The sequence below is a fragment of the Daldinia loculata genome, assembly GCF_022478755.1.
Source record: "Daldinia loculata strain CBS 113971 unplaced genomic scaffold F4817scaffold_57, whole genome shotgun sequence".
Classification (NCBI taxonomy): domain Eukaryota; kingdom Fungi; phylum Ascomycota; class Sordariomycetes; order Xylariales; family Hypoxylaceae; genus Daldinia; species Daldinia loculata.
The window spans coordinates 157,596-176,670 of NW_026054911.1; the positions used below are offsets into that span (position 1 = coordinate 157,596).

At 31.7% G+C, this 19,075-nt stretch overlaps 3 protein-coding genes across 3 annotated transcripts; 1 reads left to right on the forward strand and 2 right to left on the reverse strand.

Moving 5' to 3' along the window:
• The first annotated feature begins 407 nt into the window (after positions 1–407).
• F4817DRAFT_231917 (uncharacterized protein) lies at positions 408–4,694 on the forward strand. Its single transcript, XM_049298933.1, has 4 exons — positions 408–1,039; positions 1,093–1,654; positions 1,706–2,027; positions 2,080–4,694. Exons 1-4 carry the CDS (start codon positions 699–701, stop codon positions 4,644–4,646), a joined length of 3,792 nt encoding a protein of 1,263 aa, XP_049155733.1. The 5' UTR covers positions 408–698; the 3' UTR covers positions 4,647–4,694.
• Positions 4,695–5,177: 483 nt separating this feature from the next.
• Positions 5,178–6,271, reverse strand: F4817DRAFT_231952 (uncharacterized protein). The gene has a single exon (XM_049298935.1). The coding sequence runs from the start codon at positions 6,034–6,036 to the stop codon at positions 5,434–5,436; it is 603 nt and encodes a 200-aa protein (XP_049155734.1). The 5' UTR covers positions 6,037–6,271; the 3' UTR covers positions 5,178–5,433.
• Positions 6,272–7,464: 1,193 nt separating this feature from the next.
• On the reverse strand, positions 7,465–8,347 carry F4817DRAFT_319281 (uncharacterized protein; the record flags this gene model as incomplete). Its single annotated transcript, XM_049301039.1, has 4 exons — positions 7,465–7,650; positions 7,704–7,901; positions 7,977–8,234; positions 8,312–8,347. 4 exons carry the CDS (start codon positions 8,345–8,347, stop codon positions 7,465–7,467), a joined length of 678 nt encoding a protein of 225 aa, XP_049155735.1.
• Positions 8,348–19,075: the final 10,728 nt, after the last annotated feature.

A 19,075-nucleotide genomic window follows, 5' to 3' on the forward strand; every position in this document is an offset into this window, starting at 1 on the left:
TTACATATAAGGGCATACAGGCCAAGTCGACGATACGATTAGGTATGGCTCAAATCTAATATATCTGACCTGACCTAACTCGTGGAACTCGCTGATTAGGGGGGATAAAACGAGATGGGTATATGGGACAACATACTTATAAATATGAAGAGATGCCGTTTGACACTTACGGTTTGCGAGTTGGAAATTCCAACTCGCAAACAACTTGAATTTAAATTTTACTAACTTACAAACTTACAAACTATCTTACCTCTTCATAATTGGTACGATACGAGGGCCGGGATTATTTATCTACTCCACTTATACTAGAAGCTTGAAGCTTGAAGCTATGCGCCGAATATAAATATTAATCTTATACTCAATTGCAACTTTTTAATTGTTACCCTTCTTTGCTTTGGTTGCTAAAAATAAAATCCCACATCAGCTACCAATTCCATAACAGCCTATCCTTCTCTTCTTGTTATGGCTGTATGGATCTTGGCAGACCTGGGGCTTTTTCAGCTCCTTCCAGCCCCCAACTTCCCAATCTGGGTTAATAGTGCCTTGTCGATTTCATTTCCGATCAATTGGTTCGTTGGCTTCTCACGTGCATCCGCTGGCGTAATATTACTCGAACTAGCTTTGCTCCCTTAAGAGGGGCTTCGAACCCAGCCTTGCAACTTTATCTTGGTCGACGGCATGTCTTTTCCTGAGCCGATATGGACCGCATGGTTTTCAGGTTACGGCAATTGCCTCTTGATTTCGATAGGTTAGACACTGTCCGACTACTCAGCACGGCCTTAGGTGTTGAGACTTCGGTCATTCGGATTTTCTCCCTTGCCCGCTCCGTTGATCCATGGCTCCCTAGCAAAGTAGCCACCTTGATGTTCAATGATGCGGCTGGTGTGCAGAATATTCTTGAAGAGGGCGGGAACTCAAATGTTACGAAGCGGGATGATGAGTGGTGTATTGCCGTTGATAATATTCGCGACGGTTTAGTCTTGGATGCTCACTTTCGAGGCTTAACACCTTTATATGATCCAGACTCTCATGATGCCGAGTAAGATTTTCCCGTTACTTACATGTTTGAAGTTTTGAAGCTCACAATCTTAGTTGCATTGCAATATCGGGACTTGCGAGCCACCCATTCGGATCTTGGCAGCCGAAAGGGCGCTCAAAGTCGTTCATGTGGATTCGTGATGCATTGCCGCAGTCATTACGCAATGTACGGCCTATCCTGTACGGCTACGATACTACTCTTGTTGAGAGCCTTTCGTTCCAGACGATATTCGATCTTGCCTTGGGATTGATCAATCAACTTAAGGCTAACGGGTGGACATTGCCAACCTGCAAGCCTCTCGTCTTCCTCGCTCACAGCTTAGGGGGGATTGTTTTGAAGCAGGCATTCGTATCGCTTGCGAATAAGATTGAGCGCGATGACCCAATTCGACAGGCGATAAGAGGAGCTGTGTTTTTTGGCGTACCTAACCTGGGCATGGCGCAGTCACATCTCATGGCCGTCGTGGAAGGTCAAGCTAATATGCAACTTGTCGAAGACCTTTCGATTCAGTCCGACTATCTCCAGTATCTAGATCAACAATTTAGCGGCATCTCATATCTTCAAGATGCTTTACTCTACTGGTGTTATGAGACAAAGAAGTCACCAACTGTCGCCGTAAGGATACTTGAGTCCTTTTTTAACCGTTCGCGTGTTGACTCTTCGTAGCTAGACTCGAATAATATATGGTCAAGGACGGGGCCCAAAGAGATATTAGTTACTCCGGACTCTGCGACACGCGGGCTATATGGAGAAAACAGGCGTTCGGACTCGATATACCCGATTAACGAGGACCACTCGAATATGGTTAAATTCTCCGAGAATGACTCCAACTACTCGGTAGTAGTACAAAAGTTAGCCCAGATTCTTTTTTCGAAGAGCTCATCTCTGGTTAAAACGAGTGGGAGAGATACGCTTATGCTCGAATCGAGCATAGTCCAGAGGATGATGAACCTTGAGGCAGCCCCAGTCAGGGGTCCGAGTTACGAAGGTAAGTAAATCTCTGTCATTATAAAGTGAGTCACTGGCTTATTTCCAACCAGCGATTCTGAACTCGCTCTATGTGCCCGAAGGAGACCGTCGGGTTGAAGAAATTGATGATAAGTTTGAGGACACATTCGACTGGATCTATGACCAACCGGACTCAGGTTTTGGCGAATGGCTTCAGAGCGATACTGGTCTTTTCTGGATCAACGGGAAGCCGGGATCCGGGAAATCAACTTTGATGAAGTTTATATGTAGGGATCGGCGCACTTCAGATCTGCTTTCCGACTGGAAAGGAGAAAGCAGCTATATTAACGTGGCTTTCTTTTTCCACTATCGTGGAACCTCGGTACAAAAGTCCTTCGAAGGCCTTCTGAGAAACGTACTGTCCCAAATCATCAAGAAGAACCCAGCACTTGTCAAATTTCTTCAGTCCTTGTTCGATCCCGCAGAGTCTCTGCACCCGAGAATGTGGACCTTGCCCATTCTCCAAAAAGGGTTCCATACCATAATAAGACAGAAAGAGGTGCCGCTGCATCTTTGCTTATTTCTAGACGCACTCGACGAATATGATGGAAGACTGGAGTTCATATGTCAGTTTCTCTTGGAACTGGGCGAAATTCCTCCTACGCAAACGAAAAGAATTAAAATATGTTTCTCTAGCCGACCTTGGCAAATCTTCATCAATGCCTTCCAAGATTGTGCCGGGTTTCAGATCCATGATTTTACACAAGAAGACATTAGGGATTACTGTCTTGGTTCTATCAGGGAAGAAAGCTTATCGTCTGTTTTACTCGAGGATCTGGTTCCCGACATCGTGACGCGTTCGAGGGGCGTTTTCCTATGGGTAAAATTCGTCGTTAAAGATCTTGCCCAAGCTACGAGGTTCAGTACACTGAACAAGGAGGAGTTAGAGAGACTATTGGCGTCTTATCCAGACGAACTTAATGCTTACTACGCCGAGATTATCGAACGAATTCCACGGCCGTATAGATGGAAAACATACGCTATGCTTGAGGTTGCCGTACGCTCTAAAGATTCATTGGAACCTGCAATATTTCTATGCGCTGTCGAATGCTCGGAATCCAAGACCATCCAGGACGGCCGTGGAGCTCTCTCAAACATACACGGGATACATAATAGCGATAACCTTAAGGACTGGACTATGAAAGAATCGAGAAAGTATTGTGGCGGATTGATTGAAGTTGTTGAAGGAGCTTTAGGCGAATACGTCCAGGTTCTCCACCAAACCGTAGAAGATTTCGTAACTGACCCAAAATTTAAGCAGCGAGTCCTAGGGAACTTAGCTAGAATTACGATCGAGAATGGCAATAACTTTCTAGCTAAATGTTATTTTCTCATTTACGAGACAAAGGGTGATCCATTCCTCCAACACTTCCATCTCCTGACGGCCCCGGCTACTCGGATGCAGATTAAGCAAGCCCTCATCAATGGAACCTACGCGCGTGCTGCTGAACAGGTCAGCGGCCGCAGTATGAAAGTGTTTCTCAACAGTGTTTCAGAAAAGGTCTTCAAGAAAATATATTTTGAGTCTGAATTAAAAATAGAGACACCACTCGAGTATGCCGCATCGACTGGGCTCCGCTTATACCTTTTCGAATCTCTTCTCGACCATCCCGACCTTCTGCGAACTTCTAAACATTTATTGCTGAGCTGTGTTGTCAGATCAACGGCCGACACCAAAGACGAAGAAATCAAGCAAACGGTTAAGCTACTGTTGGAGAACGGGTTCACACCACAACAGGATCCAATGGCCTTCGGCCTTTGCGTCATGAAGACGCTTCGAGGTGACAGTTTAGATAGAGCAGTTGATGACGACCTGAATCCACTTTTACGATCTCGTCATGTCGACTTAATCGAGCTCCTGCTCGATCATGGCCAAGAGCCCTATGTCAGCATTCCTACTATCTACCGTAAAAAGAACGTTCGGAGTACGCTTTTGCATATAGGCCCATTCCCGGCAGTGAAATTACTCCTGGAAAAAGGCGCCTTTGTGGATGCGTTAGATTCCCTGGGAATGACGCCCCTGGACCACTTCTGCGCAAGGAATTCGCTGAGGGCACCAACCTGGTTCCAAGCATATGGGCACTATCAGCGACAGCACTGGGAACTTTATAAGTTGACTTGCCTCATAACATCTCGGGGTGGGACGATAAAAAATGCAAGCGCGGAGTCTTGGGAGCAGCTTTTGAGCGGATTTTCAGTATCGGGATTTCCTACCGAAGACTTACGAAAATATATGGCCCCTATACTTCGGCGGCTATCGGAGGAATCATCAAGGCGGTCGTTTTTTCAACGGAGTATCATTTCAGACAACGAGGACGATGAAGAATCTCAGGGAACGTTGTCTATACAGCCCGAAGTCCAATCCAAATCCCAAGAAGAAGTCGTGGGCAAGACTCTGATAGAACGGCAAGTTCGAAGCACACCAGAACCAACCCTCCGTGTACAATCTCAGGAGAAGCAACCCCCCGTTTTGGACCAGCCACCGGAACATCTTCCGGAGCCCGGATTCCGGCAATCACTGCGACAGTCACAACAGCTGCCCTCAAAGCGGTCATTCAGGTTGAAGATCAAGAAGTTTATATATCGCCTAATACGATAGGATTCTGTCTTGTCGTGATACTAGCTCGTCTATAAGGGCGATCTTTCTGGGTGGCTTTGGGCAATGATGACAATCATCCCGTTGTGCCGGCCCCCTTTACATAGTACCTTCAGTATATGTCACTACATGTACATGTTTTAGTAACTGGTCTTCAAATTCATGTCTTTCATATGGCCTATTAACCGCCTCTTCAATAATTAGTGGATCCAAGATCCATACCCGGGCATATTGCCGCCCCGCGGCTCCCATAATACACGATGCCGGATCCACCATCATCCGGCTTCGACCCGTGCCCGGTAGTCTCACCGTCTTTACCTCAGTCGCTGAACTCTATGGAACCGCACTTCAAAAAGGATAATGGAGAAGTTTTATTGGATAAAAGAATGTATAGTAAGGGATTTACCTATGGGAAGAAACACTGAACTTAGAGAGGGACTAAGATACATAATTTGACCACCTAAAAGAGCGCGAGGAAGAGTGCTTATAACGAGGGAATATTCCAACTTCCGATTCACCAGTTTCTGTGTACCAATCCGAAACCCCCCTCTCAACCCCCCCTTTTCTAATACCGAGCCTCAAATCCTGCATATACTAGCCATAACACAATCCGTCAAATGCCGTCCGAGTCGACCATACACATCCATATACCCCTCAACTCGTAGCTAGCCAGGCCAGCGTCAGAGAAGCCACTGTCGTGAGGTGGAGCAAGAAGTAGGGAAACAGCTTCGTTGCCCCGTGAGGAACTCTAAGCCAGCTATGGAAGCCTACGGCTAACTGAAAGTGTCCTTTATTCTAGATGTTCCATGTGGAAATCTGACAGGAACTGATCGAAGTCAAACAAGTCCTGTGTAAATGCATTTCCCTGGTGATTATTGGAAGGGGGCGGAGGCATAAAAGTCGGGGCAATGCCTCCGTTCACAGTGGACGTGGCGCGGTTGTTGGGCTGGAAAGCTCTTTTTGGAGGTCGACTTCGCTTCCGAACACCACGGGACGGCGGGCGCGAAGACGGGAGCGAAGGCGGAGCAGGCGTGGGACCGGATTGTCGATTCCGGGATGAGAGCCGAGAAGTCTGGCTAGAACCATGGACGGGAATCGGATTGCTGGGGTTGTGACTTGGAATAGCGCCCATATTCCCAGGCTGAAAAGATGTGGGATTTCCGGGCAGAGGATTGATAGGAGTGGATGTATTCGTCTGCAGCGTCAAATGGATACCCTTCTCACGCAACATACCATCATGTACGCTGGATAAATGATTTTTGAGGTCCCCAGGTCTTGTGATCCATTTGGAGGAGCACCAGGGGCAGCCTAAGAAGACTTCTCCATATGGCATACACATTCTTATCCTAATGAAAGGCTCATCTGACGGGATACGGGATGTGTTCGATGCCATGATTAAGCCAAAGAGGTTTGAAGGATAATGCCGTGGAAGTATAGGTGAAAAGGAAGTCTTAGTTGTTTCTATTTTTTGTTTGGAGCTCCCCCCTTCATCGATTTCGAGGGCGGCGACGTTTAAGTCTTATATACCCAAATCTCTTCTCACCTCCATTGTATATTGAAATCAACTTGCTACTTCAGAGTAGGGTACTAATCTCTCACCGAAGACTTGATCATCACGGGAGGGCCTCAGAGAGCATAATGAGGACATAAGAACATAGCAGTTACGGTAACTTGGTGTTTCGACCATTGCGGCGAACGTCGCTAGTTGAGTCTCTTCAGACCGAACAGAATAGTAGAGTTTGTCCAAATATGGGAAAGCCACTTGTCGAAGTCGACCAAAATACAAGGTATGATCTTTAGGAGCGGATTGACCGAATATCAAGTAGGTCTTGATTTAGGCATATGATATATCTAATGTGTAGGTTGATACATTTAGGGATAGCGCATGCGGTCTTGGCAAATTTCAATTGCTGTCATATGAGGCAAGTTATTTGCATATTTCGACTAGTTAAATAGGCCAAACCTAGGTTTTGTAGCTACATACGAGAAGATACATAGATGCGACCCGCCAGGCCGTTTTCAAATGCGTCACATATCTAGAAACTTTGGGGTTTGGACGCGGCATGATAGATTCAATTAAAGGGCTGTGTAAATACAGGTAAGTGTATGAACCGAATACCGAGTAATTTGAATGTTTCGATGAATTCGATAGTTACCCCGAACCGTACCTATTACCTCCCCTCACAGCAGGTAAAGTGCCAAACTTCAGAATTCATACTGTTGTCTTAACATTTATTCCGTCGTAAGTATCGAATCACGGCAATAATAATAGTTTAATACCTAAGGGCTTCTAGCACCTAGTATTACGTCGATTAATAGCTTTCGCGATGAAAGATCTAGTGGTGCGATATACGAGCATAGATAATAGGAGGCACCCCGCGCTGTTGTGAGTGGTGGTTTGAAATGCATAATGAGGCGCATACCGCACTACGCACCTGATCATCAGGGACGAGCTGGTAGGCTAAGGACGTGTTCTAGAATTCTCGCTCTATGATCGGTGAAGGGATATACCAGCCAGTTTTTATAATTTAACTCAAAGAAGCCAATTCTCTGAATTAGACGTGGCGAATTATCGGGAGGCTATGTCTAGGAGCACAAGGCATACTCGGATAGACTGAGGTTCTTTTTTTAATCGAAGTGGGCATAGGGTGGAAGCTACATAAGGTAGTAAGCCATACTGTTAGATTAAATTGATAGAGAACCGTGTGTCGCCGATTAGTTGGAAGGTTGACAAATTAGGAGTTTATTTAGCGCCCGTACGTCATCGTATGCCGCCCCTAAGTGATCGGGGCTACGTTAGGTACCTCATATGATAGCACGTTTACAGGGGGTTTGGATGACTGCATTGACTACCCGCTCGCCTGCTTAAACCATTCGTCGGGTACTCATCCTGTAACGGAAACGCGGGGAGATCGCGCTCGGCGTCATAGAGTGCAGGGAAGTTTATGGATTCGTCAGATAATATCTCCGTGAAGTCGAGATAATTTTGGTACGTTTGATCGTTTATCTGTTACGCAAGATTAAAACCTCAACATGTCCTAGTGTTAAACTACGACTTACATTGATTTCGGTATTAAAGCCATCTTCTGGATTGAAAAGATCCGCCACACAATTATGTGGGACCGGAGGCGGCTGGGGTCTATCCTCTCGGTCCTCCGGGAGTTGTGGTCTTTCCGTCCGAGACAACGCCGGTAGACATGGAATAGGCGAGAAATTGCAATTGGATGATGCGTCTGTCTTTGAGCTATCTCGCAAATTCTATATTTTATTATAGTCGTTAGTATCTATCTGATTTAGGGTAACGTGCATGAAGAAACTGTGCAAGCAACTGACCTGCATCTGATTCGTGTTTCCTTCTGCAAGCTTTGCAGCATCAATGACACGCTGGATTGCCACATCATCGAAGCCTTGATCATGTAGTAAAGTTCGGAGGAGTCGGTTTTCTTCTTGAATCCTCCGGGCTTCCTTTTGCATCTCAATAGTGGCTTGAGCCCCTAATCGCATACATTCATTCCATTGCTTTTCGAGATTTTGGATATAGGCCTGCTTCCTTGCTCTCGAATTTCGCTGGTTGCGACGCAGACGCGCGCGCTGACGGCATGAGTTAGCATAGAAAATAACTTTTCGATACCGCCAGGATAGATTTCAGGATTCTCATTGTAACTAACCTCCGCTTCGACATCAGTAACGTTTGATTGTTCCATAATAAATGGTTTAACTACTCAAGATTTGTTGTGAGTATGGGCGTAAATGAAATTCGTAATTGTTACGGTTCACGGTTCACGGTTCACGTATCTTAGCGTTTAGTGGCAGGGGTTAACTTTCATGCACCACAGTATAAATAGGTACTGTACACAGTTACTAGGTTAATAGGTCACCTTTGCTCTATGAAATAGCATCAATGAATATGAATTTGTATGCCTACTACATGTCACCAACGTACATAACTGACTTGCTAAAAATAGATGTTGAATTTAGGTTATCTATACTGCGTGACACATTCTTTTAGGGTATTACACAATTTAAGCCTGATATAACATTATCCTATGCAAATAGTAGGTTGAAGAAGAAGAGATGTTGTATTGTTAAAAGCTCTTTATAGGTGTGTCATTTTCGTTCCCAGTTCAATCTTAGCCGAAGCACGAATGAATTCCTTGAGGTTTAGATAGTCCTAGCTAGGTTTATGCGTGACGAGTGCCTTCCAGAATTTCTTTGTCTTGTTGAGGTAGTGCCTCATGAGGTTGGCGTATACACCCGACCATAGTTGTCGGAAATATAGTGTCTTTTAGTTGTTTCCCCTCGGATCTGTAATCTGTTCGTTCGATATTGCTTTTTTGGTAGTATTGAAGGCACATGGGCTGTTTGCCATGATAGAGATGTAATGTTAGAGTATGTAGGTAGATGCGGACGGTGTTGTAAAACCGCGCACCCAGTATTAGGAGGTATTGTAATTATAGTGTGTTGATTAAGCAATGTAATAGGTCCAACGCGACTACTGAATTTCGATATGCTTTGCCGCGTGCATCGTGCTATATTTGTCGCACTTTCCAACGATGCGGCCCCTACAAAAGCTGGCGGCCAAGTTTGCATCCAGAGTGTGTCGTTCTTCCATGACGGTTCTAAGTTGAGCCTGTAAGTCTTCATTTCTCTTCTCTGATTGTTCCAGCTTCGTCGTAGCCCTCTCAAGAGCCAGATTGCTCGCCATCAGTCGGTCTCTGGCACCGACTTTACTTGGCCACGCTCCGTTCGTTCGCCAGAAAGCCAGATCATGCTACACGACAAGAACATCCTTTCTCGTCATGGATGGCGGCTCTATAGCTCTCCAAAGTGAGTCTATCCGACAAGTTGGTCCTTGCTTCATCGAAAGAAGCGTCAACTCTCTATCCAACTTAGATGAAGAGCTCCTGTAGCCCTCTATTCTTCCTCTCTTCTCATCCTCTATTCCCTTGCTGAATATTGTATGGTCCCGATACAATAAAGGAACGTGTGACTTGGCTTCCGTTAGACGCTTCATCTGAGCTAATATGACTAGTGAAATGTCGCGGCTTAGGCTTTATGATGCATATGCCGTGCCGATGATGACATGTAAGATAAGGTGGCGCCGATGTCCGTATTTAAGGAGGTCGTTGTAAATTGTTATTAGATTTGTTACTGGCCGTAGCAAATCCCAAATTTGTGTCCATTCCACAAATGGCTTGTTGGTGAGAATCCGGCCTCAAATTGCAACAGTCATCGGTTGAGTCTTTTTTGTCGCATTCCGAGGTTCCATCCACAGGTCTTTGAGGAAATACTTCGCCGAGATTTAAGCCTTTGCGCTATTTGGATGCTCCACGCTGGCTTCGATCAAGGTAAACTACCAGTTACCTAGACTATAGTATCCTTTCATGACTTCCCTCGTGGCATCGTCAGTTGCCTTAGTCCTTGCACCCGGTGTGTCTTTTGGAACTATTTGGATTGCCGGGAATTCCGTTACTAACGTGTGGAACTCCGTTTCTAAATTGATGTTAGAATAGTTATCATAAATAATTATCATAAAGCACAAGCTGTTACTTACCAGGTAGTTCTTCGTCAACTTTTTCCACAGCCTCTAAGAGAATTTCTCTAATTCCCTGGGTTACCTCTTGCTGCCCAATAATTCCGTAGTCCGCGCGAAGAATCGACTCCTCTATCTTATTTCGATCAGATTTGAGCCACCGCACACGCAGTTCATGTCCTTCGCAGTGATCGTCTCTAAAATACTGGTCGGTGTGTACCTGTCGTGCGCCAATTGCGACAGAGAGGAGATAGTGGGCTTCCGCAAGCTTGCTGATGTCGTCTGACTCTAGCTCCTTGTATTGATACCATTCACACTTGCGCTCAACAAGCTTATAGAAATAGTATAGGGCCCTCTCTTGGAAGCGATGTTTGTTGCAATAGCAGGAATGGTATCTCGGTAGTGAACACTGCACCCCATCGCAATAAGCCTACGAACTTGTAAGTAAAAAACTCCAGTGGCGTGATTGACATGAATAGATACTTACATTGCAAGACATGGCTTATGAATTAGAGTCCTGAGTAGCTTAAGTGCCTTATATTATAGACAAAAGAAGCTGTTTTGGGGGGCGTTTGGTTATCGGCCTTGTTGATAATGCGGGAGTAATTGAAGATGAAAGTAATGTAAGTAATGTAGAGTATTGTCGACGTATGCCTTATATAATCGGAATGCGAGTGAATTTGCTTGACTGTGGTCCCTATTAGATCCAGCTATTCAATGTACTGTAGGTAAAATATACTGTAGGTTCAACATACTGTAGGTAAGAAAATGTTACTCACATTCTTCCAAAGGCTTAGCTGTGTAAATAAAATGTGGATAGGTGAATGATAGACCCACGGGTCGAAGACTCGAGGACGTGTATTTATAGGCTTCATATTGAATGCCGCTATTGCATAGCAATAACCTACGCACGTTTGCATTGCCATGGTGGTCATATAGTTTCGTAATCATGCTGTATGTGCTTAGGTATGTATCACTGTTAAAAATAGGATAAGAATAAGATTTATGTATTTGTTAATGTTAAACTGTTGGGAAGTATTGACAATGTGCTTGTGTGGTCTGTGTATATACGAGAAAGAAGAGAAAGGAGGTTCAGTAATAAAAAGAGCTAAGATATTTTAATCTTTAAATATTGAGTCAAGTTTAGCTCCGCTAAGCCTACTTCCCGTGACGACGCAACAAGGTTCAATACCTACAAAGACGTCTGATAACGGTTGCTAGGGAATGAGGTACCGAGGTAGATATTTAATTTAGGATATGTACCTACCTGTACTACAACCATTCCATAAATTGTATACCTATATCTTAAGTACCTAACGTACTGTTGTGTACCTCTTACCTGCCCGAGTATCCTCCGACATGTTGGAAAGTCTTAACGCAATGTATGAGTAGGGGGTAGGAGCGGAGGATATCTTAATATTATGTAAAGGTGCTATAACTCTACATATCTCCTTCGAAGGGGGTGCTCCAGATGCCTTATAAGCTATAGTCGCACGCTGCTGTAGCTTGCATCTCCCCCAAAAATTCTACGGCAAAAACATTTACCTTTAACATGTTGGAACGAAGACCAAAACGTGAGGTATTCTTTACAAAAGCATTATAAAGGTCTTATGTTAATGCCTTGAGTTTACGAAGGGTTATTGTGTTGAATTTTTTTTTTATAAAAACTTGTCCGGATTAGGAAATGGAAATTGCCTATTTGAGATTTGAGAATTACCAGAATAGGAAGGAAAAGTAAAGGTTTGGTTAATTTTATTAAATATTAATTAGGTATATTTTGGAAAAAAGTAAGGTTTTAAATGCGATTTAATTAAATATATTTTAAAGAAAATAAAATTTTTGGATAAAAAAGTTTACTTTAATGTTGTTTATATAAATTTGTTATTAATTTGATTAAATATATTTTTATTTTTTATTATTTATTATTATAATATTTATTATTTTATGTTATTTAAAGTTTTGTTAAATAAAATTGCTAAAATATTTATAAATTTTTTTTAATATAATTATATTATAATAAAAATAATAATTTTATTTTTAAGTTTTATATTAATTATTTATTATTATAATATAAACTTTTTTTAATAATATATAAAAATATATTATTATTGTTTATGTTAAATATAAATTATATATATTTATTTATTTATATTTTTTATTATATTATTTATTTATAATTTATATAATTTAAATTTAATTTATAATTTATATAATTAATATTTAATTTGTAATTTATATTATTAATATTTAAACATTTATTATTTTTATTGTTTAATATTAAAAAATGCTATTTATATGTTATAATAATTGTGGGGAATTTATTTTTTGTAAAATTTTTGCTAATGTTAAAAGGGATAAAAGTGTTATTGTTACCTTTATTGAAAATTTTTGTTGCGATGATAAAAAAAGGGATTTAAATGCCATTGTTGCCTTTTATAAAAATTTTGGCTATAATAATACCAGGAAGAATTTAAATAGCTTTAGCGTAAGATTTAGGAATAAAAATGTTTTGAGAGTTGAAAAAAAACGTATTTTAAAAAAAAGAGTTTTTACGTTAAAATACCTTATTAAATTAAAACGTGTTGTAAAAAATGTACCCCAAAATCTACTTTTTAACAATTTAAATTATATTATTGGTAAATTATTATTGCGGTTAAAAAATGTTTTTAATTTTATATTTTATAAAGATAAATTTTTTTTAATAGTTTTTTATTTATTTATTTTTAATAGTTTTAATAAAAAAATATTAAATAGTTTTAAAAAAATATATTTATTTATATTAATTGTAAACAAAAAAAATAAGATTTATTTTTATAAGCTATTTTATATATAATGTAATTTTTTAATAATGTTAAAGTTTATTAAAATAAATTATAAAATAATTATTTATAAAAATAAAATTGCAAGTAAATAATATTTATATAAAAATATAAATAATATTATTAATTATAAATTATTTACGGTTAAAAATTTTTAAAAATATTTTAAAAAAAGTAATAATTAAGAGTTATATATAAGCGATATTAATAAACAAAATGAAGTTAATATTTATTATAAAGTAATTTAAAATGTATAAAAAATGTTTAATATAATTATTAAACGTTATAAAGAAATTTTATTAATTAAATTTGGATTTACTTTTTAATAAGTAAATAATTGTTTTATAGTAAGTTTTTATAATATAATTTAATTTTTATAACTTTATATATTAATATTATTTATTAAGTTAAAAATAGATTTTATTTGGGTTAATATGGAAAGGAAGTTTGTTTTATATATTTTAAATAATATTTTAAAAATTGATATATTAAAAGTGTAATAAATTTTAAATTTTGAAATATTTTAAAATAAATTTATAAACGAATTAAAAAAAGAAAAAAATAACTTTTTAAAATATTTTAAATTGTTAAATAATAATAAAAAAAATAATAAAAAGTTTAATTAAAAAAGTTATTTAAAAAAGATATATAATATAATAAAATTAATTGGGGTAATTATAATTATTTATTTAAATATAATAGGTAAAAAATTAAAAATAATTATTAATATAATTATTAAAATGTAAATTTTATTTAATGGTATAATGGTATATTTAAATATATATAATAATTTAGGCGTAAATAATGCCGGGAATGTTAACGGCAATTTTGTTATTAATTTTAGCAATAATTTTCCCGTTTTTTTTTTTATTAGTTTATAATATTAAATATTTTTAATAAATAAAAATATAAGAAATATTTAATAATTAATTATTAATAATTTAAAATTTTATTTTATTATTATTTATTTTTATTTAAATTATTAAATTTATAATAAAAGATAAAATATTTTAATAAATTTTAAATTAATTAAATTATTTATTTAATAAAAAAGTAAAATATTTTATTTAATATTTAAAAAAATATATTTTAATATTAAAAATATAAATAATATAATAAATTTTATTACGTTAAATTATATGTTTATTTTTTACGCAATCACGTTTTAATAAAAAAGTAAAAAATAATTATATATATATTTTTAACTATTTCATTTATATTATTATTATTATTTTATTTTATTATAATAAAAGGTATATATTAAATTTATTTATTGGCTTAATATTTTTTTATTATTTAATTATATAAAATTTTTAAATTTTTTAATTATATATTTTAAACTTATATATTATAAAATAAAAATATTATTATAGTTAAAGTAAGGATTTTGCTAGTAAAATAAAAATTAATATGGTTAAATTTTTTAAAAATTTTATTAATATTAAAAAATGGTTTAAAAATAAATTAAAATTATTTAATATTAAATTTATTAAAAATAAAACCGGTAATATTAATTATTTAGTTAATTGGGTTAATATTAATAATTGGATATATTTTTATTATATTTATTAAAATAAGCCTTATATATATTATTAATATAAATATATATAAAACGGTAATAAAAATAAAATATATTATAAATTTTTAATTAAAAAAGTTTTATAAGATTTTAAATAATAATAATAATAAATAAATAAAGAATAATTTGATTATATATTTTATTTATATAATAAATAATTGTAATAATAAATTAAATATTTAAATTAAATAATTTTATTTTAAATAAAAGATAATAATAATAATAATGATTTAAATAATGGTTAAAAGGTTAAGATTATTAAATTGTATTATATTATATGTAAAATTTAAATAAAAATAAAAATAAATTATTTAAAAAAAATTATTTAATTATTGTAAATGTTTTTTATTATAAAATATATAATTAAAAATTGGTAAAATTAAATATAATTTTATTATTTTATTTATAAAAAGATTTATTTATATAAATAATTTATTATATACGTTTCTTTTACTTTTTAACTAAATTTATTTTCTATTTATTAATTATATTTGGTTTATAAAAATCTACTTTTTTTAAGTTAAATTTATTTAGATTAAATTGTGTTATAAAGTTTAATGTGTTAATATTATTAAAAGGTGTAATTATAACGTTGTTATTATTAATTTTAAATATTAAAGGTGTGAAATTTGCAATTAATATTAATATTAACAAAATTATAATAACGTTTTACATTTTAATAGCTTTAATTTTAAAGTATTAAAATTTTAATTTAAATAATTTTTTAATTAAAATATTTACTATAATAAAATTTAAAATTAAGCGTGATTTTTAATTTATAAAATATAAATTTATAATTGGGACAATAAAAAAAATAAGAAATTTATTAACAGGTATTTTTTTTTAAAAGTTTATTTTTATTACAAAATTTGATTTTATTTAATTAAATATTACATTTAAGCAATAAATTATTTATTTAGGTTGAAAATTAAATTTATTTTTTTGAAATGTTTAACGATTTTTATTTTTAAAAAATATATTAAAATAAAAGAAAATATAAAAGGTTAAAATTTTTTTAAATAAAAATATATTTTTTACGTTATTTTTTTTTTTTAAATAGAATTAAACTTTTATAAAACATTTTTAATTAAATAACAGATTAATGTTTTAAAATGTTATATTAAATGTTTTTAACATTTAATAAATATAATTTATAAACGAATATAAAATGGAGTTGGTTTATATAAAACGTTTTTATCTTTATATAATTAATAATAATTTAAATATTATTAAGTATATATATATAAAGTGTTTTAATTAATATAATATAATATATTATTGGATAATTTTATTTGTAATTATTAAAAAGGTTTTATATATGGTTTTTTTAAAATTTTTATTTTTTTTTTAAAATATTTAAATGTTTTAACTGTTTAAATTTCCTATAATAATTATAATATCCTTTAATTAATTAAACCAATTTATTATATTATTATTATAAAGATATATTATTATTGTTAATTACATATTTTAAAAATATTTAAATATGTTAAAAAAGTTAAAATAATTTTTAGGTATATTGGCGTTTGTTTTTATAAGTAATATTATAAATTTATATTTAATAAATTGTTGGTTTTAATAAAAAATAATTATATGTTTAATTAAATTAACGAAAGTTATAATAAAGTTAAAAAAAGTATGTTTAATATTATTATTAATTTAAGGCGTAAATAAAAATATAATAATGTTGTTAATAATAATGTTATTAATAATAATGTTGTTAATAATAATGTTGTTAATAATAATATTGTTAATAATGATAATGATAATAAAATGAAATGGTAAAAAATTGTTTGGTGAAAAATATATTTAATTATTTATATATTTATTTTCTTAAGTTAATTAATTTTTAAACTTAAATTATAATATTATATAATTTTTATGTATATTATAATAAAGGGAATTTATTAATTTTATTCTTTAACGGATATTATAATAAAAAAAGTTTATTAATTTTATTTGTTAATATTATAAATTTTTCTAAATTTAAGTTATAATATTATATAATTTTTACGTATATTATAATAAAGGAAATTTATTAATTTTATTTTTTAATATATATTATAATAAAGGAAATTTATTAATTTTATTTATTAATGTTGTAAAAAAATCTTATAAAATATTATATTTTTATTATATAAACCTTTAAGTTAATAAAATTTTGGGGATAAATATAGTTATTATTAATATTACCTAATTCTTTTGATTTGTTATAAATAAATAATAAAGGGAGATTATAAAATTGTTATTATTGTTTTTAAATAATGATATTTAATTTAATTTAAGAAAAAATACATAATAATTATATAGTTAAACCTTGTTGTAACAAATTAAAAAAAATTACGGGTTTAAATTTAAATATAATGTTAAATGCGTATGTTAAAAAACAATATTATTAGTTTGAAATTTAATTAAAGTTATTTTAAACGTTATTATATGATTTTTAATATTTTACTATTAAAATCTTAATAAATAAACTATGAGTTTAAAGTAACTTTATAATAAACTTTATTAAAACGTATGCGGACATAATATAAAGTGTAAAAATTGTATAGTTAATTGTTTTAAATAAAAAGGAATTTATAAATATTAAAAGTAAAATAATATATTAAAATTTACGTAGAAATATAGATAAAATTTTATTAAAAGTTAAAAAAAGATGTGTTTTGGAAAAAAGAGTTTTTATGTTAAGGTATTTTAATGTTTTTATAATTATTATTTTTTTATTAACCATGTTTTTTTGTAAAAATTATTTATTATTAAAAGAATATTATTTATATATTATATTTGTGGGGAATTTATTTTTTAAATTTACATTTTTTAAAATCCTTTTTTTTAAACGGTTTAAATTTAAAGATTTAATATTATTTTACCCGAAAAATGTTGTTTTTTAAGTAATTTTTTTTTATTTAATAATGGAGGTTTTTTTTTATCCGTAAAATTAAAAAATCTAATATTATTTTATTATAAAAATATTATTTATACGTTATATTTGTAGGAAATTTACTTTTTATGGAACTTTTTTTTTTAAATAATTTTTTATTATTTAATAATTTAAGTTTTTTTTTATTTGTAAAATTAAAAGATTTAATATTACTTTATTATATACCATAATAATTTTCTAATTTATACTTTTATTATAAATTTTATAAAACGGGATTTTTAATATTAAAATAATTTTTATAATTTTTTTTAAATTTATAAGGCATTATTATAGGTAAATTTAATTTAATATATTATATAATATAATTATTGTTATTATTTCTACAACAATTCCCGATAATATAAATAATATAATATTTTTTATGCCTTTTTTTATACTTTTAAATTATTTTTTAAATAATATAAAATAAATTAATAATTTTAATAATTTAATAAATATATATAATTTCTATATATTTAATATTAAAAAAAAACGGAAAAATGTAAATAGTTAAATTATTATAAATAATATTATATTTATAATAAATAGTAATTTTTAATTTAAACTTAATTTCTTTATTAAATAATCCTTTTTAAATCCTGTTAATAATTGATAAAAGGTATTATATATTTTTAATTTTTAAGCGAAAACTTAAAATTATAATATTTTATTTATAAAATAATATTGTTTATGCTTTATTTAATGTTTTAGTATAGATTTAATAAAAATAAAATGGGATTTGTTTTTATTTTATTTTTTAAACTGGTTATAAAAATTGTTTTCGATTAATTTAACAAAAACTAAATGTAAGTTTAATTGTTTAAAATATTTTATTTATAAAAAGAATAAAATAATTATAATATATTATTAATATTAAATTAATATTGTAAAAAAAAAGGTTTTTAATAGTTATTATTTAACTATATTATATATATTTTATACGTATTTATTTCTTATAATTATTTTAAATTTACGGTTTTTAAAGGAAAGATTTTTTATTTTTAATTACATATTTGAAATAATTATTAAGTTTTTTTTAAACTTTAAAACCAATTAAACTATAAATTAATTATATTGCAAAATTAATAGTTATGTTTTGATATTTATAAATAATTTATACTTTATAATTAAAATATTATTTTATAATGTTAAAAACGTTTTAGGTAATATATATATATTATGGTATTTGTTAAAAAAACCATAAATAGTAAATTTATTATTTTTTTTTAATATACAAAAAATGGTTATAATAAAAGTTTTTTAATGGTTAAAAGAAAATAATTATTTATACTTTAATATTACTTTAAATAAAGAATTTTGGAATATTTAAGATAATAATAATAAAATATTATTATTATAAATTATTTTAAATATTATTTATTTAATAAATAGTAAATAGAAAATAGTTAAACAATTTATATATGTGTTTTTTTAATTAAATTAACCTTTTATATTTAATATAATATTTTTACAATAATGTAATAATGGCATTTTAAAGAATAATAATGTTAATTAACCAAATATAATATTTATTAATAACGAAGACCTTTTAGATAATAATAAATTTAATAAAAGTGA